This window comes from Salminus brasiliensis, chromosome 1, assembly GCF_030463535.1.
Source record: "Salminus brasiliensis chromosome 1, fSalBra1.hap2, whole genome shotgun sequence".
NCBI lineage: Eukaryota > Metazoa > Chordata > Actinopteri > Characiformes > Bryconidae > Salminus > Salminus brasiliensis.
In genome coordinates this window covers 92,172,199-92,198,480 of record NC_132878.1, presented here as the reverse complement: position 1 = coordinate 92,198,480, position 26,282 = coordinate 92,172,199, and the positions used below count along the sequence as shown (strand labels likewise).

Below are 26,282 nucleotides of genomic sequence, written 5' to 3'. Positions count from 1 at the left end.
CGTACTGAAACCTTTCCCTTTCCAATACATTCTGCACACAGATGCTGGGCAATAGCTTCATCCTTTTACTGGTTTTATTATTTTCCTTTGATGCAAACTCTCAAGTGGACGTACTGACGTACGAAGTCATTTTACTGCTTTAGTAATTAGCAGATTAGCACATCCTGCCTGAATTGCCTGGTTGTATTAAATATTGATATATTCATAAATATGAAATTGGATTGGACAGCAGTCTTGACCGATCCTCAACGTTAAGATACTCTGATTCAATCAGAGAAGTTGAAACTGCATTTTCACTTTTTTCCTTTCCAATTTGATTCTGGTGATTCAGTGCTTAGAGCTATTGATCACAGGGTTATAGGTTCAGTACCCACATCCACTAATCTGCCACTGTTGGGCCCTTCAGCAAGGCCCTCAACCCTCTCTGCTTTAGGGGTGCTGTAGGATGACTGACCATGTACTCTGAAGCTGGATACCTTCTTCTTCTAGCTTCTTTTTTGTATTTTACCACCAATAATCAGTTATCGTGTTTCCTAATGGCATTATCATGCATTAAGAAAACAGTAAATACCCTAAAACCGAACCTTGTGGGATTCCACAAAAATGTTTTCTATTGTGTTCTAATAAATAATTTTCCAGTGAAAACAAAAAACTGTCTGTTCAGTAAATGTGATTTTAACCAACACTGTTCCGGACCTGCCTGTCTAGTTTTTCAAGATGGTGGATGAGATTTGGTGCATTAGCACTAAGTCTGAGGTCATTTGCAACTCGGACCTACGCATTTAATTCTTTAAAAACAGCTTTACAACAACTTTTTTTTGCCAGTTTGGTACTGGCAATTGACTCTAGCAATGCTCCTGACACTCCTGAGGGGAGTGAGCGCTGTCTGTGCACTTGGACTTGGACTACGGCTGCTGATGGCAAAGCAACATGGCTCCCGACCCCCTAGCCCCCATAGTGACAGTGTATTAGACCTCTGAGCCACGCAGAGCCCTATTAGACTTTTATAAATGAAGAGAGAGAGATGAGGACTAGAGAGATAGTAAGAAAAATTATGTTCGTATGAAGAATGTCCTGAATAACATATATATGTGTGTGTGTGTGTGTGTGTGTTTGTGTTTGTGTAGGTGACATGGTGGGCGAGTGTGGTGATCCAGGCACCCCGGCTCACGCCACCCGGGAAGAGGGCAGTTTTCAGCTGCGCAGTAAAGTGCGCTTCACCTGCCCTACCGGACACACACTGTACGGCTCAGCTGAGCGCATCTGCTTTCCCAACGGCACCTGGTCCGGAAGACAGCCCACCTGCAAGCGTAAGACTACCCATTGCCACTCATACTGTGTATTCATCTGCTGCTTAGTCACAGGCAACATGCACACATGACTCTGCACCTGCTGTAGTGGTCATAAGTTTGGACACAGCGCTGAATGTTTCTCTGCACTCCATCTGATGGCCATAGTTTTAGCCCCATTAGCCAGGCTAGCAAGTACTGATTTCTTGGAACTCTAATTTGTCTGGAGTAGAATGGGTGATCATTTGGGTACAAGCTTTAATTTTGGGGGTTTTCTGAAATCAATGCTGGATGGTAGGCATCAACAATCTTTTGACAGAATACTGGTTGGATATTTTGACCACTATATTTGGTAGAACGGGTTCTAAATGTAGTTAAATTTGATTCTTTTTCTAGCACAGACCCAACACTTAACATCCTGAGACCCGGACTTTTGCTTGGCGTTATACCCCTCTAGCCCACACCTGGGATTAGACATGGTGCCTAAACTCTACAGGGACTAGACAAGCTGTGCATGTGTGTCAGCAATGGGTGCAAGCAAATGTAACTGAATGCTTTCATTAGTATGGCGTGTCCACAAACATTTGGACATATAGTGTATGTAGACTTCCCACTACAACGGTATGTGTATGTGTGTATGTGCATGTGTATTCTGAGGATTTGAAGAGAATATAGTGAGCAGTGTATTATACTGCTACAGTGTCTCTGAGGTGACCGGTTATGGCCGGACCCGTGCACCCCCCCCCCCCCCCCCCCCCCAAAAAAAAAAACAAAACAAATGTACTCGTTATTAGCCGAGAGGACCCCAAGGGGCACGAACCCTCTTAAGCCTGGATGTTCTTGATCTAACTAGCCTGTCTCGCATTTAATCCCATCATGCCCTGTGAGCCTTCTGGACCCTCAAGGGCGCACATACACATACCCACCACCCCCGCAGTTTATCCCGCACATGCACCCTTGCTATTAAGCAGGGCTTTGTAATCTAAGCAGTTTGGTATGTGTTTAGAACTTCTCTTTAGGCTGATAGTATGGTTCTCGTGGCTTCTCTGGGGAGCTGGATATTTGCATTGTGTGAGTGAAGGTCTGCATCTGAAGTCAGCCCTCAAACACTCGATCAATATTTACCCAAGAGCCACCGCTTTGTTCTGAAGGAAGCGGCTGTTTGTGATAATTATGTTAGATTTAAAAGGCGTGGACGTGGAAGCTCTGCAGCACGTGTTCCATCATCAAAAGACTGCTAATGATATTTCCCCCCTCTCTTTCTTTTATCTCTCCACAGCGGTTCAGTGTGGGAACCCAGGCAGCCCTCCTAACGGTCGAGTCTCCCGTATAGACGGTACAAGTTTCTCTCACTCCGTCGTTTACTCCTGCGTGGACGGATACCGCCTCTCCGGTTCTCCCTCTCGCCTCTGCCTGGCCAATGGCACCTGGTCCGGCTCTGAGCCCAACTGCACCCGTAAGTGTGTGAAGGCCCATTTCACTGTTCTACATTTGTGAATCTGTGAAACTTGTGCAGGAACAGTGAAGGCATTTTAGAGATGCAAAAAAACGGGGAGGGCGATAGTCAGAATAGGAAATACAGGCTTGCTAATTGGACCAAAGCAAGGAGAAAAGAATTTATAGATGTATAGAGCACTGTGCAGCACGTTAAGCACATTATTTAAAGCCATTTCTCTCAACAGTGAGAGAGTTTCTACTGTAGAAACTCCATATAAGGGGGGTCACAGGATAGGGGGAGGTTACATTAACAGGGATGGGGTAGTTGGCCTTTCAGATTGGGTAAAAAATGGGGTTCCCCATTCATATAGATAGGAGCCTGACCCTATATAACTAAGCTTACTATTCTTAGAGTGTACTATGCAAGTTGTCTTAGTAGGTTAAGTAGCTAATTAGAGCTAGGTTGTACATAATATGTTAAAGATCATTAATCTTTACCTTAAAATAGCCTCTGACACTAACAGGGAGCATGTCTGTCATTGCCACTCCATGATCGGTAACTCTGTGCACTGTGTAACTTTGGTGAAGTGGGCTGGATAGCACTTGCGAGAACTGTGTAACGTTGTGTAACGTTGTGAGTCATATTATGGTAAAATCCTGTAGTGCTATTGTACCCCCTCAGTCCACATGCTTCTTTCACTTTCAGTGATGATTCTATATCTGTTACCTTGTCCAGAAATGCATGTGTAAAGCATGTCTCAAGCGGTGGCTCAAGGTATGAAGCACACCTTCTGACTCCAAATTGTCACTGTGGCCTAATGATTAGAGAAGTGCATGGGATTTGAAGGTTAGCTGTTCAGTCCCCTGGCACCGGCATGAAGTGGGGCAGCAGTGTGAAGGAACAGCACTTTCTCCTTCGAGGTGTGCTACTACTGAAAACCCAGTATACTGACTTTGGGTAAAACTGCAAGGTGAGCTGACCTCTCCCAGGCTGTCATAGAAGCAGTTCACAACTATGTGCAGGGACTCTGCTGATACTTTCTCAACACAAGAGACAGACAGCAGGGCATTCAGGCCGTCACAGACTACAAAGTGACACCACGTGTCTGTGATGGTGAACCATCGCTTCCAGCGGCACTGAACAACTTCAACACATGGTTTGATAAGCTGTTGGCCCTGACTGCATACCTCAGGGAATCTGCTGTCCGATCCGAGTGTCCTTACAGACATCTTCAATATTTCCCTGAGCCAGACAACTGCCAAGACAAGTACCATCAACCCTGTGCAGAAGAAGTCATCTGTGTCCTGCCTCAGTGGCTGTGGACTTGAAGTACTCAGTCCAATCAAAATGAGGTACTTCTACCCCTCCTTCCACACTGGGTCCACTTCAGCTTGTGAATCGCCCTACTGGTGCACTGTCCTCTACTGAGCCACCTGAAAGGATAAAGGGACAGGTATAATAATCATTTCACAGCTTATTGAGCCTGAACATAAAGGTGCACGTATCTGTCACTGTACAATGTGCAGCAAAATGTGTCCAAGAGAACTGTGCGCCTGCTAATGGCTAATGCTAATGACCCAGGATTCGAACCAGGTATTCTCAGACCAAAGTGGCAGCACCTTAATCCACTGGACCCCCAAGACTTCAGTGTGGTAGGAGCAGCAACACCACCTTCAGCACCACTATCCTCAATACTGGCGCTCCCCAGGGCTGTGTCCTCAATCCCCTGCTATTGATACTGCTCAAAGCCCAGCTCAGGTTACATAAGGTTTGCCGATGATGCTTCAGTGATGGGCTTCGTCAGAAATAAGGACGAAGCAGCATACAGCAAAGAGGTGGAGCAGCTTGCAGGCGTTACTCTCCACTGTACATGAATGGTTCAGCTGTAAAGAAAGTCAACAGATCAAAGTTAAAACACTTCCTGCAGAGCATGCAGAGAGCAATCCTCCCTCCTTTCCCTCCTCACTATCTTCTACAGGGGGGCAACAAAGAGCTCCCTGATCAACTGTCTCACTCTCTGGTGTGGGAACTGCACCGTCGCAGGTCGCAGAACTCTCCAGAAAAAAATGAGGACTGCCGAGAAGATCATCAGGGTCTTTCGACCCACTGTTGACACCACCCTCCAAAAATGCTGTGTCCACAAGGTACCCAGCACTACAGACATCCCCTCCGACCCCACGTAGTCAGCTCTTCACCTTCCTGCTGTCTGCAAAAAGGCCCTGGAGCATCCGTTCCACCACCACCAGACTCTGCAACAGCTTCTTCCCCGAGGCGATCAGATTACTGAACACACTGCTGACCCCCAGCATCCAGCTGGATCCTTTCCAACACTGACTGACCACACACCTCTTAATCTTCACTGCACAACTGCACTCCTGACTCCTTACACTTTTTAAAATGTGGCTAGAGGACATTTCTACTACTAAAGGATTTGGAGACCAGTCCATATCCTTTTATCAGTTTATCATCTTGTTGTCCTAGTCTTCTGCTTTAGTAGTGTCAGGATTGTTCTGTATGTCTATTATGTTGTTTATCTTTATTCTGTGTAGCCCTGTGTGATGTTTTTCTGCACTGTATTGCACAATGGGCTTGGGAAATGACATGTCTATCCTAAGTATACCAGCTACATTAAGGATTGACAATAAAGCCACTTAACTTGTTTTGACTTGGCTAGAAGCACCACCCCGTCAAGCTGGGCCACCCTGACCTCTTCCACCGCTGCAGTGATGGCCTCTTGCTCTACTGGCAGCTTATATAACATCTTATTTTATTTAAGACCTTATTTCACAGAGTGACAGTGGCTGTTAGTAGCTGTTTGGATTAGATTTTTAAGCTCCCATAACCCCCTGAATGGGTTTTCTCTAAGGTAGGATGTATTGCATTTGAAATAGAAGTATATCTAAGCCCATGGGGAAGCTGTTTAATGACTCAAAGGTATACAGCTTCTTTTCCTCAAATGTGAAGTCGCTACTGTAAAATGAATATTACAGACAAATTGCTTTCTTCAGTTGCTCAGTTTCAGTTGTTTATCTTTTTACAAACTCATCTGACACTATAATATTGTATAATTATTTATAAGAGCAGTATTTCCATTTTTTGTTAAACCTGGTGACTAAAACAGGCTGAAGACCCAATATGACCAATAGACCTCGTAATGACCCATCGTTGTAAGGCTAATCTGATTTAACAACAGGTGCAGTTACAGTGGCATGCAAAAGTTCTTTGGAGAAAAAGGCAGAAATTGTCATGAGAAGAACACCTTTCCAACTCTTAAGCTGGTGGGTGGATCAATACTGCTTTGGGTTTGTGTTGCAGCCAGTGGTTTCACTGGTAGAGCTGATAAAACATTGCCTCATCTGAAAAAAAAATGCTGAAAGTAAAAGAAGGAGGGCTTCTACCGCAGGATAATGATCCTAAACACCTCAATATCAACAAAGGACTATTTCTGAAGAAGGAAGCTGAAGGTTTTGCCATGGCCCTCACAGTCCCCTGACCTAAATGTCATCTAAAAGCTGTGAATAGACCTCAAAAGAGCAGTACAGCAAGATGACCCAGGGTGCAGAATTTCATGCGAAGAAGACTTATCCAACTGTTAAGCATAGGGGTGGTTGAATCATGCTATAGGTTTGTGTTGCAGCCAGTGGCCCAGGGAATGTTTTACTGGTAGAGCTGGTAGAACATCACACCATCTGTAATGAGGCTGAAGATGAAAGGAGAATGGCTGTATGTGGACTATTTCAAGAGGCATTAGGTGATGGTTTTGGCATGGCCCTCACAGTCCCCTGACCTAAATGTCATCTAAAAGCTGTAGATAGACCTCAAAAGAGCAGTACAGCAAATGAACCCAGGGTGCAGAATTTCATGCGAAGAAGACTTATCCAACTGGTGGAGAATTATGCTTTAGGTTTGTGTTGTTGCCAGTGGCCCAGGGTATATTTTACTGGTAGAGCTGGTAGAACATCACACTATCATCACCCTCGCAGTCCCCTGACCTAAACACCATTAAAAATCTGCGGATAGACCTTAAAAGAGCAGGATTGGAGGCCTTTAGCAAGGAAGAATTAGTGACAAGCAAGAACTCAAGAAGTCCTAACTGACTGCTAAATGTATTTACAAGCTATGATAGGGTGTTAATGAGTACTGACCATGACCATAGGGATGAAAGGACCAAAGGTATGTGCAGAGAAAAAGGGTGCAGAATGTCATGAGAGAAAAACCTCTCCAACTGTTAAGCATGGGGGTGGATCAGTCATGCTTTGGGTTGTGTTGCTGCCAGTGGCATGGAGAACATATCACTGTTAGAGCTGGTAAAACATCACAGCATCTGTATAAAGGCTGGGGATGGAGGATGGCTATCACAGTGGGATAATGATCCTAAAAAAGGGTGCAGAATTTTATGAGAGGAAAACTTCTCCAACTGTTAAGCATGGGGGTGGATCAGTCATGCTTTGGGTTGTGTTGCAGTCAGTGGCATACAGAACATATCACTGTTAGAGCTGGTAAAACATCACGCCATCTGTATAAAGGCTGAAAATAAAAGGAGGATGGCTATCACAGTGGGATAATGATCCTAAAAAAGGGTGCAGAATTATGTTAAGCACAGGGGTGGATCAGTTATGCTTTGAGCCTGAGTTGCAGCCAGCAGGGATTCACAGGTAGAGCAAATATCACACCATCACAACAACAAAAAAAAGCCGAAGAGGATGGCTTCTACAGCATGATAATGATCCTAAACACACCTCAAAGGCACAAGCTGAAGGTCTTGCCATGGTCCTCACAGTCTTCTGACCTGAACATCATTGAAACGCTGTGCAAAGATCACTGCAGCTCAAGAATCTCCCAGATTCTCACAAAGGTGTTACCACCTAACTTCGAACTTCTATGTAGTCAATTCTGTGAGCCCCGGAAGACCAGCTACACGGAAAAGGCCTTCATGATCACCACACTGTCCCCTCCACCCTTTGTTCTGCAACTTCTGAGACGTCAAGGACAAGTTGAATGGCATTGAAATGCAGGGCATAACATCCACCAGCTTTCTGCAAGCTCCGATTACCCATAAAGCTCTTCTACGCATCTCCACGCAAATACGTTTATGTGCGTCTTCTCAGAAGCATAAATCAGTTTGGAGCTGTTGCTCTCTCCTGGATACAGAGTGGCCCTGAACGATGTTCCTTTTTTTTTTTCCTCTCTCTCGCTGCTCTTCCGTTTCTTGCCTCAGCTCTCTGTTGGGTCTCTGTTGGGTAAACACTGCCAAACCGCTGACAGGAACCTTCAGCCGCCCGCTCGGCTTGATCATAATTAGACGGTCTCCACAGAACCCCGGCAATCGCACTGCTGCGAGGGGACGGACCTGCGGCTCACCTCGCGAGAGCGGCCATTAATATAAAGAGATTTGTTGCCGGCTCTGGACGCATAATAGCCAGACGGACTGACACTGGCGATCAATCTCCGACTGACGAATAATGCGAGATTGATGTTGGCATAGGGACGAAATAATGAAGGAGGGCGGAGGGAGGGGAGAGAGAGAGAAGGGGGGGGAGGGGTGGCTGTGGTGAATTTCATTAAGCCTCTTCGCTGTCATTAGCTAACGTGGCCCGTCCCGTGACGCAATGTTAATGGATGAAGTGGAGAGATTAACACTGGATGCGAGCCGGGGTAATCAGGTCTTGGGTGGCATCGCTAATGGACGGTTTGGCTACATGAGGGCTCCATTATGGAGTCGTTTGACATGGTCTGAAACGGCGGGGGGTGGCCTCTGCTGCCCAGGAGGTCAGCGACACAAATTACTTATTACTGTGGAGAAAATAAACAAGCCCTGTGTCTCAAATTGGACACTATGGACTTCAAGATGCACTGGCGCTGCACAGTATGGACATGATGATTCACGCCTTGGAGTAGATTGGACAAATTTGACATGGTTAAAGATTGACGTGCATCAGCTTGATTAAAAAAAATAGTGTATATTCGGTCGCAGTGTTCACAGAACACAGTAAAAAACAATGGGATTGGTTTGAAGCAGATTTCAGCCCTTCCCAACATCAGTATAGCAAAGGCTAATGTTGTAAAAACACTTAACGATAACGACAGGCACTGATTTTACATTGAGATTTGAACTCGAGCTTTAAAATGCAACACATTCTGGATGTCTGTTCATTAAAACTTTGTCCTCAAGTCATTTTACCATCATCTACAGCTCTGCTCATCATACTGCACACATCCGACATGCCTTGTCTCAAGCAAATGCATGTTACTTTATGGAAAACATTCATTGTATTGTCTCAAATTGTATTAAATGCCCTCCGGGACTGCTGACCAAAGGTGGATGTGGCATTACCAGGGATTAAACTTGTGATCTCTTAACAGTAACAGTTCAACAGGATGAACTGGTGAATAAGGCAACAAAACATCACTTAGGTTAGTACAACAATGTGTACAATGGATCCAAGCCGTTTAGCATAACATGCTACAACATCAAAAGATGTTTTTTAGGAGAACGAATAAAAAAAGAAAAGTACTAAACCAAAACACTGTGCATTTGTACATATTTGAACCATTTCACATGGTTTCAGATGTAAACATGTTGACATAAATGGATCCATGAACAAACCTAATGAACCTCACTAGGTGGTCTCAGTATGGTTTCCATGTGGTTCGTTTTTCGGTCTGAGTGCTTTATGCACTGTAAACCAAAAAGTTTCACCATATATTCACAGCCTTCTAGTGCCCACTGCTCAGGAGAACAGCAGCCGTGGGTTTGTATGCCCCTGTGGAGAGACAGCAGCGCTGGAGTATTAAAGCTGTAAACCACAAGAAGCTGTGCGCACTGTTTGTGGGTGATGTTGAGTGTGACGCAACACAGAGTTAAACCCCCTAACCTTGGCAGAATTGCAAACACACTGCCTCAAGTTGCTTACTGCTTTTAGAAAACATACTGTATGTTATAATTTATTCAATATGATATTATTAAATATTAAAAGTACAGTATTACATACATATATATATATATATATATATATATATATATATATATATATATATATATATATATGAACAAAGATAGTTGCATGTTACACCTACAGGAGCTTTAGGCATTAACATGGAGTTGGTCCCCCATTGCAGCTCTAACAGCAGCAGCAGGTCTGGAGCTCTGCTGCAGTTACTGAGTCAGTTGGAGGCTTTTCTGCACTCTGCTCTGAGCTCAGCACTCGGCCCTGACCCCGCTCTGTAACTTTACATGGTCTGACAGACACTCGGTGGCTGAGCTGCTCTCTGTGAGCTGTTCCTCCTAAACTCTTCCACTGTTCAATAATAACACCACTCACAGCTGATGGAGGAAGATCTAGGAGGGAGGAAATTTCACCAGCTGACTTGTTGTTGTTGGTGCAGCGGTGTTGTTGGTCTCCTATTACATACAGAACCACGCTGGAGTTCAGTGAGCTCTTCAGAACCGCCCGTTCTTTCACTGATGTGTGTAAGAAAGGCAGACTGCACGGGTAGGAGCTTGCTTGTATGCACTTGTGGCGATGGCACTGAATAGAACATCTAAATTAAGAGGTGTCTGACCCAGCGAGGCAAATGTTGCACAGGCTATCCTGTCTGGTCCGAAGCAGCAGTAGGCCTGCTGTGGTACAAGTCCGAGAAATGTTTAATGATGGCTCCAGGAGGAATTGTGCAGCAGCCTTCATAACATAAGGTATTACGTAGCTATAGACCAGTCAAAGTGCCCATGCTGACACCTGTCCACCAGCGACTACCACGGGCACTTGAGCATTAGAACTGGACATTGCAGCGACGTACGAAAGTCTTCTAGTCCGAGGGGTCTCCAACTCCTAGTCCTGTTTATTGTGTATATCCTAGTATCTCCACTTCTACCTGAGTAATGAATGCTACAACTTGTAACACCTTTGGTTTTGGTAGCAGATAATCCAGGTACAGCTTGAGAGGTCTTGCAGAGTCCTCCTTTCTTTGGTAGGTTGAAGTTGTTTTGGTACCAAAAGTAGGAACCAACAGCATATTAGTCAGCTAGTAAGCTCCTTAAATCAGGATTGTAGAGGCCACAAAATTCTCATATCCAAACAAACCCATGCTAAAACGTAAGCTGGTGTACCCCTGAAATAGTCCAGTCGAGTTACTGAAGAAATTGGGCTGTTAATCGAGAAAGGAAATGCTGAAGCACTAAACGGAGCTAACAGGTGGAGATCAAAACACATAAGAGCGTGTAGGAATCATGCGGAAACTGTACAGAAGCGTACAAAGGAAAAGGGAAACAGCTTTGTGATCTGCCACCGCTCATTAGCGTGGGAGACAGCATCCCCGTGTACAAGCTTTGGGCATCTGCGAAGCTCAGAGGTGACCGAAGCACTTCAAACAGCATGTCAGACTGCGGTAGGCGTCCGAGCCCCAAAATAATAATAAAAAAAGTGTAATTACAGTTCTTCATTATTGATCAGCGTTTAACCCGTTAGCTCTGCGAGCACAAGCGCTGCGGTTTCTAACAGAAAGCTGTGGGTTTATTAACAGCATGCTAATGAAAGTTTCATTTTACAAATATGTGAGTGCTGTGACGAGGCCGCGCGGAGGACGTTATAAATGAATGAGCTTGGAGAATGCTGCAAAGTCATTACAGAGAGAGCGCAGACAGCAGTGGCAGAGGGAGAGCAGAGAGATGAGTGAACAGACAGAGAAGAGAAAGAAAGAGAAAGCCAAGGCGAAAGGCTCAAGGGAAAAAGGGCCAAGAGAGCAGGCTTCTCAGCCGAAGACTTTCAGAGTCGCGCGAGGAGAGAAAGTGAACAGTCCTGCACTTAGGTGACCTTTGCTATTGCTTAGAACAGAGCTAATAGTTGTGGGCCAGTCGTAAATAAGCAGCGGTAATGATGGCTGTGAGCAGCAGGGGTGTTTAGAGATGCAAAAATATGAAACTGGCTGTTGTTCTTTACATCCTATCCTAAATTTCATGATGAATGGACCAATAGGAATGCCCCAAAATGGCCCTGTTACTCATTTAAGCCAATGGTAGCAAAGAAATTATGTAAAAAAGACATTTGCAGAATAGTTAAATGCATATTGACTTATAGTAAATACTAAAAAATAGTTTAAATAAATAAATAAATAAATAAATGATGCTGCCAAAGCTAGAAAGGTGGCATCTAGCTTGTGGAATCCATTATTCGCGCCTTTGAAAAATGCATTTGGAAAAGGAACTTCCCCCAGTTCCCAGTAAACCACATGCCAGCAGGAGTGGAGCTTGCAGAGCCTGGCCCACCCCTCCCTCAGTCAGTCAGGTCTTTACAGAGTGCACCAGAGGGGGAACAGATATTCACACGCTGTTATTGCAGACCCAGTTGGAAGTGGAGGACCGTTTCTTCCAGGGCCGTAATTCCACGGCACTCCGCAGTCTTGAGCTGGGTGGGTCCTGGTTAGAGGAGCTATTGTCTCGGAGGCTACAGAACATAAACCACGATGTGTGGTGTCAAAGAGGATTACCCAGCAAAGCGCTGCACGATACAGCGCGCTACAGCTGCTCGTCACGTAGATTTCTTTAATACCGCTATACATCACCTTCCCTACACGCTTCTTAGCAACCAAAACCCCACAGTGCTGTTTTGATTAGGGCTTATTGTGCCTTGGACCCACTTAATAGACGCAGATTTGTTTAAGCTTATTGGCATGGCTCTGAATGCTACCCTGTTGATTCAAGGGAGGACACTTACATAACCGTGATTAGCGTCTTATTTTCGGTGCTGTTCTGAGATCGGCCTTTGCGTTTAGAGCCTGTTGGAGCTGTTAGAGCAAGTTCTGGTTATCTGGAGTTCTCTAATGTGCAGGAGACGAGCGAAGCAATAAGCCATAGGGATAAAGGTGTTCACTGTAAAGCAGTTGTCTACAGATGGAGTTTGGCCTCCGCCTGTAACCCATCCGTGCAGTAAACACACACACACATACAGACACACTACTGTCACAGTGAGCTCACATGCCCGGAGCGGTTGGCAGCCATCGCTGCAGTGCCCAGGGAGCGGGGAGGGTTACAGGCCTTGCTTAAGGGCCCAACAGTGAACCCACCACCCTGTCATCAATAGCCCGGTGCTCTAACTACTGAGCCACCGCTGCCCCCTGTAGTTCGCAGAGAGTATGGAATCACTGCCAGGCAAACATGGACAGAAGAGCAAGAACTCTGCATTGTGTTTTGCAGTTCTAACAGATCAGCTGACTTGGAGGGAGGATGCAAGTCCAAGTAGAGTCCAGAAACTACGGACAAGCTGAAAAAACATGCTGAGCAAAACAGAGACTACAGATCAACCAAGACACAGAACTTAGGGAAGAATGATAATAGGTATAAATACACCTATAAAGAACAAGGAACACCTGAGGGACAACGACCAGGGCGGGGTTACAAACGCTAATGAATGTAGCTGTGTTTAATGGAGAAATTGTCACCTCACAAGCAGTTAGCCCTACAATCATAACACCACTGGCCCTATTTTTGCAATCGTTTGGCGAGCCGGCAGCTGCACACCACACAGCTCGATTTAGGGGGTGTGGGTGTGTCTTTGCTGTAATATCTACGGTAAAAGTACACCTTGCATGGCTCGAAACTCTCAAAAGGCATGTACTGAGTCTCTTTATTAAAGGATGGGTGTGTTTTGGGGGTAACATTCAATAAACCAATCAGCATGTCACTCTGCATTCCCTTTAAGAGCCAGGTGCGATCTGGCTTTGGCGGATTGCTATTTGAATGGCGCATCATGTACTGTCTGAGAGGGCCTGCTGACTTACAAGGTTACTTGTATTACAGAAGTGGGCCAATGTAGTGTTAGGAGTCTTGCCCAAGGACTCTTATTAGTGTAGCGCAGCATAGTCACCCAGACTGGGAATCGAACCCCAGTCTCCTACATGGTGTGGTAGCTCACTGGCAGGTAGTGGTGTTATCTGTTGCGCCACACCAACCACCAACCAACCAGTTTTAAGTTTATTGTTGATGTAAAAGTTTGCAGAGCTGCCACCTGCCACAAGCTATGTGTACGTAAGAAGTAGGGGCAATACACCAGAAACTGACCTGAACACACCTCATTTCGAGACCACCACGCCCATCGGCATAGAGTGAATCACAAGCAGCGCTGCTGTTTAAACGACAAGGCGTGAAAATAGACTGTTGGCAGGGTGTAGGCTAGCAATGAGCATCGCGACACGCCTTTGCGCAGGGTGTAAGATAGGGGGCTAAGTGTCATTGAGTTTTTTCATTAGTTCTTTGGCATGGTGTGCGCTCTAGAGACCTGCATTCCAGAAAGCTCAGTTGTAATGACACCTGCTGAACGTTGGTCTGTGTGGTTTATTAGAAATACCTCCAAGATCTAGCTTAAAACTCACTCACTCACATTTAGCAGGCCATAAACTCATGGGGGCGCTGTTTAGCTTTCTGTGTGTTCGATTTTTGAAGTCTTGGCCCTTTTTATGATAAATAAGCTTGTGTGACTGAAAGTTTGAAAGGTTGGTGTAGCGAAAGTCATCAAAGTTGTGAGTAATCTGGTGAAATCCTGTGAGGTGAGCTTGGAGGGGAGTGGGCCTGGGGCACCAGACTTCACCGTTGAGCCTTCTGGAGGTGTGGTGGGCTTAATTCAGCAGAACACTGAGGAAGGGATGTCCCCTCCTGAAGAGCTCTGTGAAGAGCTTGCAGCACAGTGGGTGGTTAGTATATGGAGGAAGGGGCTGGGCTGGGCTGGGTGTAGGTATTAGGTGTGGGGTTTTTATCTGTTCTTGTAGTATTTCGTTATAGTGTTTCGATAGTGTTTCATTTTTTTTGTAGGTCTGACTACTTGGCAGTTGAGACAATGGACCATGAACATGAACAGTGTTATACTGTGCTTCTATATTCTTGTCAGGTTGGAATCGGACCATGGCGGTAGTGGGTGATTGAGGTGGGCTTAACCCAGCCAAGCACTGACAGTGGGAAGTGCCTAGCTGATTACCCTGGTGAAGAGGTTGTGATAGAAGTGGCTGATTAAAATAGGGATGAAGGGAATGGACTGGGCCCTATGTGTAACCCCAGGTATGAGGCGCAGAATTGTTCACTAGTCTTTCCCTAATCTTTCTCTGTAGTATTTTACTACACTGAAAACTATTGATGAATCTATGGACACTAAAAGTTTGAACTTATTCTAAAATGCTTTCCTTGTGCTACTTCACAGATTTAGATTTGAGCAAATTAGTAGGAAACTAATAAATAAATGTAAATATCTAATATCTACAATAATATAAAATAAATAAATTTAAATATCTAATATCTAGAGTAATATAAAACAAATAAATGTAAATATCTAATATCTACAATAATATAAAATAAATAAATTTAAATATCTAATATCTAGAGTAATATAAAACAAATAAATGTAAATATCTAATATCTACAATAATATAAAATAAATAAATGTAAATATCTAATATCTAGAGTAATATAAAATAAATGTAAATATCTAATATCTAGAGTAAAATAAAATAAATAAATGTAAATGTAAACGTGACTCATGTAAAAATGAATGTTAAAATGACTTACTGGCTAAATAAATGCATACACAGCAGTGTATTATTACTAATAGCTTATAATAAAAAATTGCGATCAAAATAAGTGCAAACCTGACAACAGGGTAAATTGTGAGTCCAATTGTACCAGTTGCTTAAAAAGTCTGATAAGTCTGACACAGTTAACTCCATACAGTTTGTTTGAGGTGGTTAGTTTGAGCCAAATTCCTGTATTGAAATACTGAAGAAAAACATCCAAACTCACCTCTTTTATGTTCAGATCTACACTGTATGAGTCAAAATTGAATAGCAGTAGCTGACTCAGTGACTCCTCAATGAACCTGCATTCGAGCAACGTACCATACCCCGTCCCCCTGTTTTGTGAAAGTTTGAGCATGTCTTTCTCGCTTTGTCGTTGTCCAACAGTGATCAGCTGTGGTGACCCGGGCACTCCAGCTAATGGCCTGCGGTTCGAAGAGACCTTTACCATTGGCCACAATGTCAGCTACGCCTGCCAACCAGGTTACCTGATGGAGAATGTGACGAGCAGCACCCGCACCTGCACCCACAACAGCACCTGGAGTGGCATCCTTCCCACCTGCCAAGGTACACAGCATCAGATCTCAGGGTTCCAGAGGGCATTTGGGTCACTTTAGCTATCTCGATATCTTTATGCAGAAGGTAAAATACCAAACACATGCAAACACAGCAGGTTTAGCTTTTGTTTATTGCTGTTTGCATAGCATAGCGGCGATCCGTACATGGTCATGTTTTGCTATTGTGCTGTCATTTAATTTACCTTATTAATCAAATTAAGTGGTGTGATGTCAACGAGAATTTTGAGTTGTCAGCTTCTGTTTATAAATTTAATAAGGTAGAAATTTATTAGCTTCACACTGGCACTTATGGCTCTGTCTGTATGGAAAACTGGATATATCCCACATATTACTCAATTATTCTGAGGTAGGTGAGCCTGTGTGGTGATTTGACATATATTTGAGTTGAATCAACTTAATAAGAGAAAGTTACCACTTGCTGAACTGCTGAGTACGTTTTACTTGTGTATAAATGTTATTGTCATATTCAGCATTTTATCCAAGTAAATAAAAGAAGCTGTGTTTATTGTTTTAACTCTAATTTAACTCAATTTTTACATTTAAAACACATTTTTTGACATAATATTAACTCTTTAAACAGCCTATGGCCCGTCGGTGGGCCAACAATGTTATTAAAAACTTCTATTAACAAAGAATAGCCCCACCAGTTCACACCTTAGTGTGTAATAAGGTTTCTGCGTTAAGGGTTTATCCTGAAAAGTAATGTCAAGACTTTCTTTAACTTAAATAAGTGAGTTAAAGCCTATAATTGGAACAAGTGAATAAAATGTTACATTGCTAACTTTAAATAACATGACCTATAAAGTCAAATCAGATTTCCAGAGAGACCAAATCCAACTACAGCAACTACAGGGACTTCTGTGCAAACTAATAGGAACTTGTAATAACACTTTCGGCCCCCCAGCCGGCCATAGGCTGTTTAAGGGTTTAAACTTTCAGGCAGCTTTTGAACATCAGTTACATTTTTTACAGTGTTCTGACCTACAGAAGAGTTACTCACATTGTAACTTGTGGATGACATGTGGCTTTACTGTATAAGCTTAAAACCACACTATTTCAGTAGCACTTTGTCTGGAGGCTTCCCACATAGGGACTTCATAATGCATGCATAAGGGCGTGGGCATCTGTTAAATTTCTACATGGTTACAAATGATCATAACAGCTTACATGAGGCTTGCAGAGGCTTAGTCTTCATTTTCCAACCATTTTTCATGAGAAAACAATCCCATACAGTGCAGTACTTGAGTTGAAGTAGAAATACTCTTGTAATACTCAAGAAAATTGTACTTTTCTACAGTATAAAATAATGTGTTTTAAATGTACTCTAGTATTTAAACTAAACGTACATTTAAGTTATTGCAGTTATATTTATTGTTTTTTATGAACAATTTCTATTTAACAGACTAAACTCCTTGAACCCTTGAACCCTAGGCTTATTTCTTATTATTATTAAGCTTGGATTTAAGACTAATTATTAAGTAACTACTAAGAATTATTCAGTAACTGCTATAAAACTCATTTATCATTTAAGGATCATTTAAGGAATTGAGGTACAGGTCTTTAACACTCCCAGGCTTATTACACATGTATTAGACGTATTATGACGTATTATTAGTATTAGGAACTTCTCTGGTAATAGTAACACTTTCGTCCCGCCAGCAGGCCCTAGCCTTTTTAAGGGGTTAAAGGCTTTCCCCAGCTAGACTCCAGAACGTGGGAATGATGCTTCATTCAGGCTCCTCTAAGCGGCTGTCTAGCACTCATTAAAGAAATTGATGCCTACAAAGCAGAACAGTGGCTGTAAGATGATAGCAAAGCATTTTCAGGTAGATTGGGTCCTCAGTACTAATGTAATGGCAGTTAACAAGAACGAGTTCAAGTTGATTCTGGTCTCAGAGATTCAACTTCACACCTGTCATCTGTAAAAAAGCTGAAGATGAATAATGATCCTAACACACACCTCAAACTCAAAATCCACAGAAGGTTTTGCATTGATCCTCACAGTTTCTCAACTGAAACATCACCAAACATCTGTGCATGGACCTCAAAAGTAGAGCAGTGCAGAACTAGAAGTCTTCTGGCTTCCTGTAGCTGCTGCCCACACCGGATTCAACCCCCTGATACTGGCCTACAAAGCCAAGACTGGACTAGCCAGCCCCTCCGTACTTGATGGGGATGGCCAAAAGCCGATCTGCACCAAGAGCCCTTCCAGCTTCAAGTACGGCTCGGCTCGACCCACCATCCATTAAAAACCACGGAAGACGAGCGTCCAGACTTTTTTCTGTCCTGCACCGAAGTGGTGGAGCGAACTTCCCCTGGGTGTCCGAACGGCCGAGTCCAACGCTCGCTGTCCTCAAACGCAGACTGAAGACCCTCCTCTTCTGAGAGGACTTGGGCGAATAACAGAGTACTATGGTCTCCTTATTGACTTGTGTTTAGTAGAGTCTGAACTTAGAGGATCTTTGAATTCTAGTCTATTTAAACTAGCTGAGGTTTTTCTTGAGTAAACAGTGAAGCACTTTTGTAAGTCGCTCTGGATGAGAGCGTCTGCTAAATGCTGTAAATGTAAATATTAAGGGTGGGGGCGGTGGGCTTAACAGACTTTACCATTCCACTGTACAGCCTTTAAGTAAAGTTTGCGTAGCTGTACATCCACATAACCACGTTGAGCCCCAGTTTCTGCAGTTTGTAGCCTGCATTTGGCGGAGTTTATAGAAATAAGCTAACAGCCGTTGTCATGGGCCTTTGTACCTCATTTGCTCTAAGTTGTGATGCTGAGGGATTTTCAGAGATTTCGGAGGCTGTACAGACCAGACGTGAACACCTGTCCCTCTGTTGCACTGCCAAGATTGCTGTGTTAGAAAAACGGGTCATTGTTTCAGAGGAGCACATCTTGGAAATCATCAAAGAGCAAGAATTATTCCCTACTTTTTCCAGCCCAGAGAGCGAGAGCGAGAGCGAAAGGGCCTCCATGAATAAGTGATAGCACATCCACTCTCCACTGCCTCCCTGAAATGACCACTGACTCCATCTGCCCTTCAGTCACTGAGCATATCCAAACAGACCTTAACAATCTGCCCACTCCTTCACCCTCAGATCACCCCGTTCTCAACATCCATCCCTGTCCCACATCAAAGTTTTAGCCCTGAACTCTGGAAAACTTGCTTATGAAGTGGTTTCGGCTCGTTGGCTTAACTCTTGCTTAACCCTTTCACTCCTACATTAAAGCGACGGTTTAATTAAAGCATCTAATTTGCATAAATGGCTCGTTAGCCTAAATGTAGCTCCGACTGTAGTTTCAGCCTCATTGTTGTGCACTGGAGCTACGAGGCTAATGTAGCTAACAAGTAGTGGAGGCTTACAGACCAGCAATTAGCATCAAAGAAGCTGGCACCAGGTTACACTATATGGACAAAAGTATTGGGACATGTGGTCATTTATTGTTTCTTCTGAAATCAAGGATATTAAAAAAGACTTATCCTGCTTATTTGATGGAGTAACTGGAGTCCCTACTGTCCAAGGAAGACTTTCAACTAGATTTTAAAGCATTGCTGTGAGGATTTGATTGCATTGAGCGTTTACAGAGTTATCCTTAGAACAAAACCATCATCCATCCTGATTGGAAAACATTGCAGTCGTCTCTGATTCAGATCAGATTGGCTCTCAGCTGTGCCTTTTGCTTTCCCTAGCCAGGAGAAATGCTTTCTCATTTTGAAGGAGAGCTAGCAAAGTTCCTCTTCGCCTCACCGAAACATGGAGAATTGCAAAACACTGATCTTTGCTTAAGGGACCGGCGTCTGTGTCTTGCGGAGCGTGTCTTTCTCTTTCCCGTGTCCTCTTCTCATGAATAATGAATGCTCCCTAATCACTAATAAATTTGCTATCTAATAAAAGGGCGAGGAACTGTGAGGAATGTAAACAAGGCCAGAGTCTTCAGCCGCTGGAACGCTGTTCACTGATTGCGAGATTGGATAACCTTATTAATACAAGAAGAGAACTACATCACGAATGAACGAGGCTGCAGCGGTGGATGCTGGAGTGTTTATTCAGGCTATTATCAGTTGAGACAATCATATTAGAGTACGAACGTGGGCTACACATACACAAAAGCACTTGAAGATTCATTTCGCAGTGCCATATAATAAGGGTTTCTCAGTCTCTGTCTGAGGACGCGGCGCTGCAAATGAACTTCTCACTCCGAGTAGTTCAATGACAACCCCGTTAATCCCTCCACACTTCAGTTCCTCTGTCGTCAGGGCCGGATTAACGTACAGGCTAGGTGGGGCTGAGAACACCCAGAGGCCTGGTGCTTGGCTGTTGGTAGTTGTATTGGCTGCATGTTTGATTGACAGGCGGTTATTCAGAATCTAATTTTAAAGGAATCGTTTGGTCAATTGAAATGATTCATCACTCAGTCTAGTTTCAGTCCATCAGCTAAAACATGTTTGGTATCTGAAGTTTGTTCCTTTAGTTTAAAACATGGGAGGATTGAATGTTTAAAGAAGGTCGAGGTTTGCTGTTTATAGATACTTGTTTATGGAGCTTTTGTTCAATTGTGAAGCAAATCAGTTAAAAACATTTGTTAGCAACATTAGCCTAGCATCCCACATTGTGCGGGGCAGTGGTGGCTCAGCGGTTAGAGCTCCGGGCTGTCGATAACAGGGTTGTGGGTTCGATTCGGCAAGCTGCCACTGTTGGGTCCTTGAGCAAGGCCCTTTACCCTCTCTGCTCCCCGGGCGCTGGAGTTGGCTGCCCACCGCTCTGGGTGTGTGTGTGTACTCACTGCCCCTAACACATGTGTGTGTGTGTGAGTGTGTGTTCACTACCAGATGGGTTAAATGCGGAGGACACATTTCGCTGTACAGTCCACACTGTACAGTGACAAATATGTGCACCTTTACCTTTAAACAAGAACAACTACATGATAAAATAGTAACTAATAAAACCCACATATATAGAATGTATCTAGCCCTTTGAAACCCTATGTTTATTACAAATGTATTTTAAAATAATTAGTAAAATAGTTGTAACAGGTGTCTTTGTCTTGCCCTTGTGTTTTCCCTTCCTGATCATTAGCACTTCAGCACATGGCTCTGTTTACGTTTGTTTCTGGTCTCTGCCCTATAGCCCCGCCTTGTCGTTAGTGTTCCCACCTGTGCCTCGTCCTCTTGTTAGTCTCTGGTGTTGCTTGTTGGTCAATGTAAAAGCAATTTCTTTGATTCAGTGTTTCGGGTCTGGCCTTGTATTTGTACATGTGCATGTTTCATGGCAGTTCTAAGTGTGTTCGCTTGAACTGTTGTTTGTTTTGTTCCTTGACTGTTTGACTGTTTGTTTGTTTTATTTCCCAGTATTTCATTTGTTTTTATCTGTTTCTTTGGTTCCTGTTTGGTTTTGTGTTTATCAAAGAACCTGCATTTATGTCTGACTCCAAGCTCCATTTGTAATATATATATATAATAGTCACCCTAAGTTTAACAAATGTATTAAGAAAACAAATTAGTAAAATACAAAAAAAGACCTTATCTTTGGATAGACCTTATCTAACCCCCTCTACCATATGTTTATTGTGAATTAAAAAAAAAGTATAAAAAAACAACACATGGATAGAACTTACTAATTAAGTAAAACTAATTTATAAAATAGTAATCCTAAGTTTTTTTTAACATACATTTATTAAGAAAACAAATGAGTAAAATAGTAAAAAAAAAAAAAAAAACAATGAACGTGGATAGACCTTATCTAACCCCATGATACCATATGTTGTATGTATAAATTTATTTAAACAAAAAATAAAATAAATGAATATATTAAAAAACCAAATGTATACAATATATCTTACCCCTTGAACCCTATGTTATATTCAGTTTTATTCCTACTGCAGAAACTATTGTGAAATATTTGATAACCAGGAACCAACCAGAGTTTTGTGACTTTTGTGGAGTCCCGCAGGGTTATATTTGAGGGCCTTTGAAACTGATGTTAATTATGACAGTAATGAAGTTATGACAGTGGCTAAGTATGGGCTTACCTACATTTGGAATTCCATTATCGTCCACATACTGGCCCACTTGTCCCACTTGTAGTACTACTCCACTTTCTAGCTGCACCACTATGCGCATAATAGGACCACATACTGTGCTGAGGTAAAAGTGATTCCGGTGGTTACTCACAGCGACTGCCCCACTGTTCAGCGTATTCCGTTCAGTGTATTTTTGTGTTTAGAGACTCGCAGTAAGTCTAAACCACATCGATTTGTCTGCACCGAACAATCCTGGGTGTGTTTTGAGCGTGCTGAGAGACATTTTTGGGTGCGTATTTACAGAAAACGAGATTGGTGACAGTCTTCAGTTCAGTGTTTGTTAGCAATAATAGGCTAGCATCTGAAAACGTCAGATACCAAACATGTCTTATCTGATCGACTGCATCCGGAGTGAGTGATGAATCAGGTACACTTGATTTTCTTTAACTACAGGAAAGCTGCCAGAGCACTGCCAGTAGAATAGGACTCTCTGTAGAAGTTAAACATAAACCTATTGGCACCATGCCTAATTCCAGGTGTGGGATAGAGGGGTATAAAGACCCCCAGCATTGAGCTGTAGAGCAGTGGAAGAACTGTGTTCTCTTGAATGATGACTTTTGAGATAAATTGGGAAGTTGGGGATGATGAGAGCATCCTGACCTCACTGACACTCCTGTCGCTGACTTCAATCAAATCTTCACAGCAGTGCTTCTCCAAAATCTGTTAGAAATCCTTCTACCCTGCACAGTAGAGACAGTTACTCCAACAAAAGCAGGATAGACTCTTTTTAATACCCTTAATTTCAGAATAAACAATGAATAATAAGCAAGCGTCCAAATACTTTTGTCCTTATAATGTAACTGATTACCTGATTTCAGCTTATTTACCCTTTATTATGCAATTTTCCATTTATTTTAATATTATTCTATATGTTCACTTTAGCATGGTAAGATTATAACCCTATAAAAATCTCTCAGCACCCTTTAGAACAGAGCTTATGTGCAGGTGTTGTTGTCGTCCCGATACATCTGTTTACTCTGAGCTCATATTGGGGTTTAATGTACTGTAGCCTGGAGTATTCACTCCTAGACAGGCAGTGACCTGCATATCAATGCGGTTTAGAGAGCAAAGCCTTTTTACTTCATGCTAATTCACTTCATCTCATCTTGCTTGTGTTGTCCTTTGGCTGGGTAGTTTAGATGTTATGGGGCACAACTGGTTCACTTCAGTGTACAGCAAGTGTGTGTGTGTGTTTAGCCTGTGGCTACAAAATGCAACTCTGTGGGTCTCTGACCAGGGCCTGTCAGTGTAATACCTAGAGAGCCTGAAATTATTAGGTGAATATTAGGTGGAGAGGTCTTTTAGAGGTGCTGTAGGTCTTAATCTAAGCCTGTAACATGGACTTTGCATGTAGCAAGTATTTGTGCGTTGCCATAGCAACAGCAACTGTGATGATTGACAGCATTCGGATGGAAGACCGTAGACTGTATCTATCTGTTCCTCTGCAGACTCTGTTAGCCTCCTTTCACCCTGTTCTTCAGTGGTCAGGACTCCACAGGACTGACCACCACGGAGCAGACTGTAGTATTTGGGTGGTGGGTCATTCTCAGCACTGCAGTGACACTGACTGACGTGGTGGTGGTGAGTGTGTTAGTAGTGTGTGTTGCGTTGGTGGTACGAATGGATCAGACACAGCAGTGCTGCTGCTGGAGTGTTTAAGCACCTCAGTGTCACTGCTGGACTGAGAACAGTCCACCAACCAGAAATATCCAGCCAACAGCAGTGTCCTGTGGGCAGCAGCATCCTGCAAGCACTGATGAAGGACTAGAGAATGACCAACACCAACAAACTGTGCAGCAGCAGATCAGAGCTTTATCTACAAGGTGGTCCGACCAGGTGGGAGTGTCTAATAGAGAGTGGACAGTGAGTGGACAGACACAGTGTTTAAACACTGCTGTGTCTGATCCACTCGTACCACCAGCTCAACACACACCAATACTGACCCACCACCCTGTCAGTCAGTGTCACTGCAGTGCTGAGAATGACCCGCCACCCAAATGCTACAGTCTACTCTGTGAAGAGTGGTCAGTCCTGTGAGCCGTGGAGCAGTGGAAGAACTGCGCTCTCTGGAATGATGGATGGTGCTCCATATAGTTGGGAAGTGCAATTCACTTTTTGCCACTGCAGTAAAGAGAGATCTTGCTTAGAGCGCCCCTCATGGAGAGCTGTACACATGCATTTCTGGACAAGCTGAGAGTGATATTACAGGACTTTACACTAATATGACTCGGGTTTGCAGTGTTACGCAGCGTTACACAGCTCTCGTGAAAGGTCTTATACAGCTCCACCATAGTGGAGTAGTTCCATAGTGCAGTAGCAGCGCTCGGATGCGGGGTGGCAGTGACAGAGACGCCATTCTCCCGAGCATTAGCATGATTTTGAGGCTACTATTTCAGCTAACACTGCTACCAAAATATGCTTTAACAGTATGGATGAATAATGGACTGGACTGGGCTGGACTGGGCTGGGCTGGGCTGGACTGGCCTGGCCTGGGCTGGGCTGGGCTGGGCCGGTGTGGGACGTCAGCGCAGTGCTGTAATGGCAGTAATGTTAAGTGATTAAGCAGACTGCCGAGGAGTGGAGTGAGGAGATGTGAGCTGAGGAGTGATCACTGCTGGCTTAATGTCGAACGGCCGTGTGAGAGTGACAGATCCCCCGGCGTTTAGCCTGTCTGCTGGTCAGCCCCGAGCCACTAGCAGGAGGCAGCCTGAGGGCTTAGCTCACTCTCTCTCTCTCTCTCTCTCTCTCTCTCTTTACGTTTTTCTTCCCAGTATCTTTTCACTAGCTCTCTATTTCTCACTTCTCTCTGCCTCTCTTTCTTACTTTCTCTCTCTCTCTCTCCAGTCTCTCTTTCCTCATCTCTCTCTTTCTCCTTTCTCAATAGCTCTCTCTACCTTCTTTCTCCACCTCTCTCTATTTTGTCCACCCCCTCTCTCTCTCCCTCTCTCTTCTTTCTTCACCTCTCTCTCTCTTTTCTCAATAGCTCATTTTCCCTCCTTTCTCCACCTCCATCTCTCCACCTCACTCTCTCTCTCCCTCTCTTTCCCCAATCTCTCTCTCCCCCTATTTTCATCTCTCTCTGTCTCTTTCTGTCTCTCCCTCTCTTTCCCCAATCTCTCTCTCCCCCTATTTTCATCTCTCTCTGTCTCTCTCTCTCTCCATCTCTCTCTCTCTCTCTCTTTCTCTCTCTCTCTCTCTCTCTCTCTATATATATATATATATATATATATATATATATATATATATATGTCTCTCTCTCTCTCTCACTTATTCTGTTTTTTTCAGTCTCTCCATCTCTCTGTCTCTCTCTCTCTCTCTCTCTCTCTCTAGACGAGTCTGGCTGCCGGCTGTCAGTGTCCACTGACCTGTGTGAGATTAGACAGTGAGCTAGCGGGCTACCTGTTCCCACCCAGAGAGGAGCCTTCACATACAGTCTACACACACACACACACACACACACACACACACACACACACACACACACACACAGACAGACCCAGACACAGACAGACACAGACAGACAACCTGTCTCTCCATATCTCTGCCCCTCTTTCTTCCTCTCAGCCGTTGCGAAGAGCTCGCAGAAAGCGTCTGAAATTGGCTCCAGCGCCACGGGAAACATCTCCGGCGATCCCGTCCTGACTCCTTCATTTCCATAAATCTACAAATGTGAGCTGCTTTTCTGGGACGGAGGCTTTGGCTCCACTCTGATTCCCGCACACCTGGGGCACGGCAGCGCCGCCCGATAGAAGAGCAGCGGCCCGTCCATCATCCACACCCACATGGGGCAGGCCTACGGGACATGCACTTAGGGACCAGCTACGCTGCATGCTACGCGTGACACATGTCAAACAGCCACGGCACACACAGTCATACTGGTTTTTATAACTTGTCGGGACGTAGGGTCATGCCTATGCCTTGTATTTTCGCTGGTGTAGAAAATCCCTGTCTCTCTACAACAGATCTCTCTCAGTTCAGGAGCACTGTATACAAAGACTACCTGCATAGGGACTCCATAACACATGCATAAGCAGTGAATAACTTGTGTTGTATGTCATGAATTGCCAGTGTCAGAGATTTCAAGGAGTTCTATGATGGAATTTGCCATAAATGGTCCTTAAAATCAGGGGTAACACTTCACAGTACATACTGTAGGGTGATCATCAGCCATTCATACCAACTGACATTAACCTACATAGGCTTATTCCATCAATGTCAATGTTGCTGAGGTGGCATGACATCAGCATACTCAGCCTGTGTGAATGTCATGATTGTGATGATTGATTGATATTAATGGCACAAAGTGTAAATATCTGGTCCTAACAAGATAGGTTACTCACATTAGG

General features: G+C 43.8%; 1 protein-coding gene across 3 annotated transcripts in view; it reads left to right on the top strand.

Moving 5' to 3' along the window:
- Positions 1-26,282, top strand: part of csmd3a (CUB and Sushi multiple domains 3a) — a 519,096-nt gene that overhangs the window by 430,342 nt on the left and 62,472 nt on the right. For all 3 annotated transcript variants that reach the window (XM_072692429.1, XM_072692430.1, XM_072692428.1), the window contains exons 57-59: positions 1,128-1,310; positions 2,569-2,745; positions 15,667-15,846. In XM_072692429.1, coding sequence (XP_072548530.1) covers positions 1,128-1,310; positions 2,569-2,745; positions 15,667-15,846 — 540 coding nt within the window. The remainder of the gene's footprint in view (positions 1-1,127; positions 1,311-2,568; positions 2,746-15,666; positions 15,847-26,282) is intronic.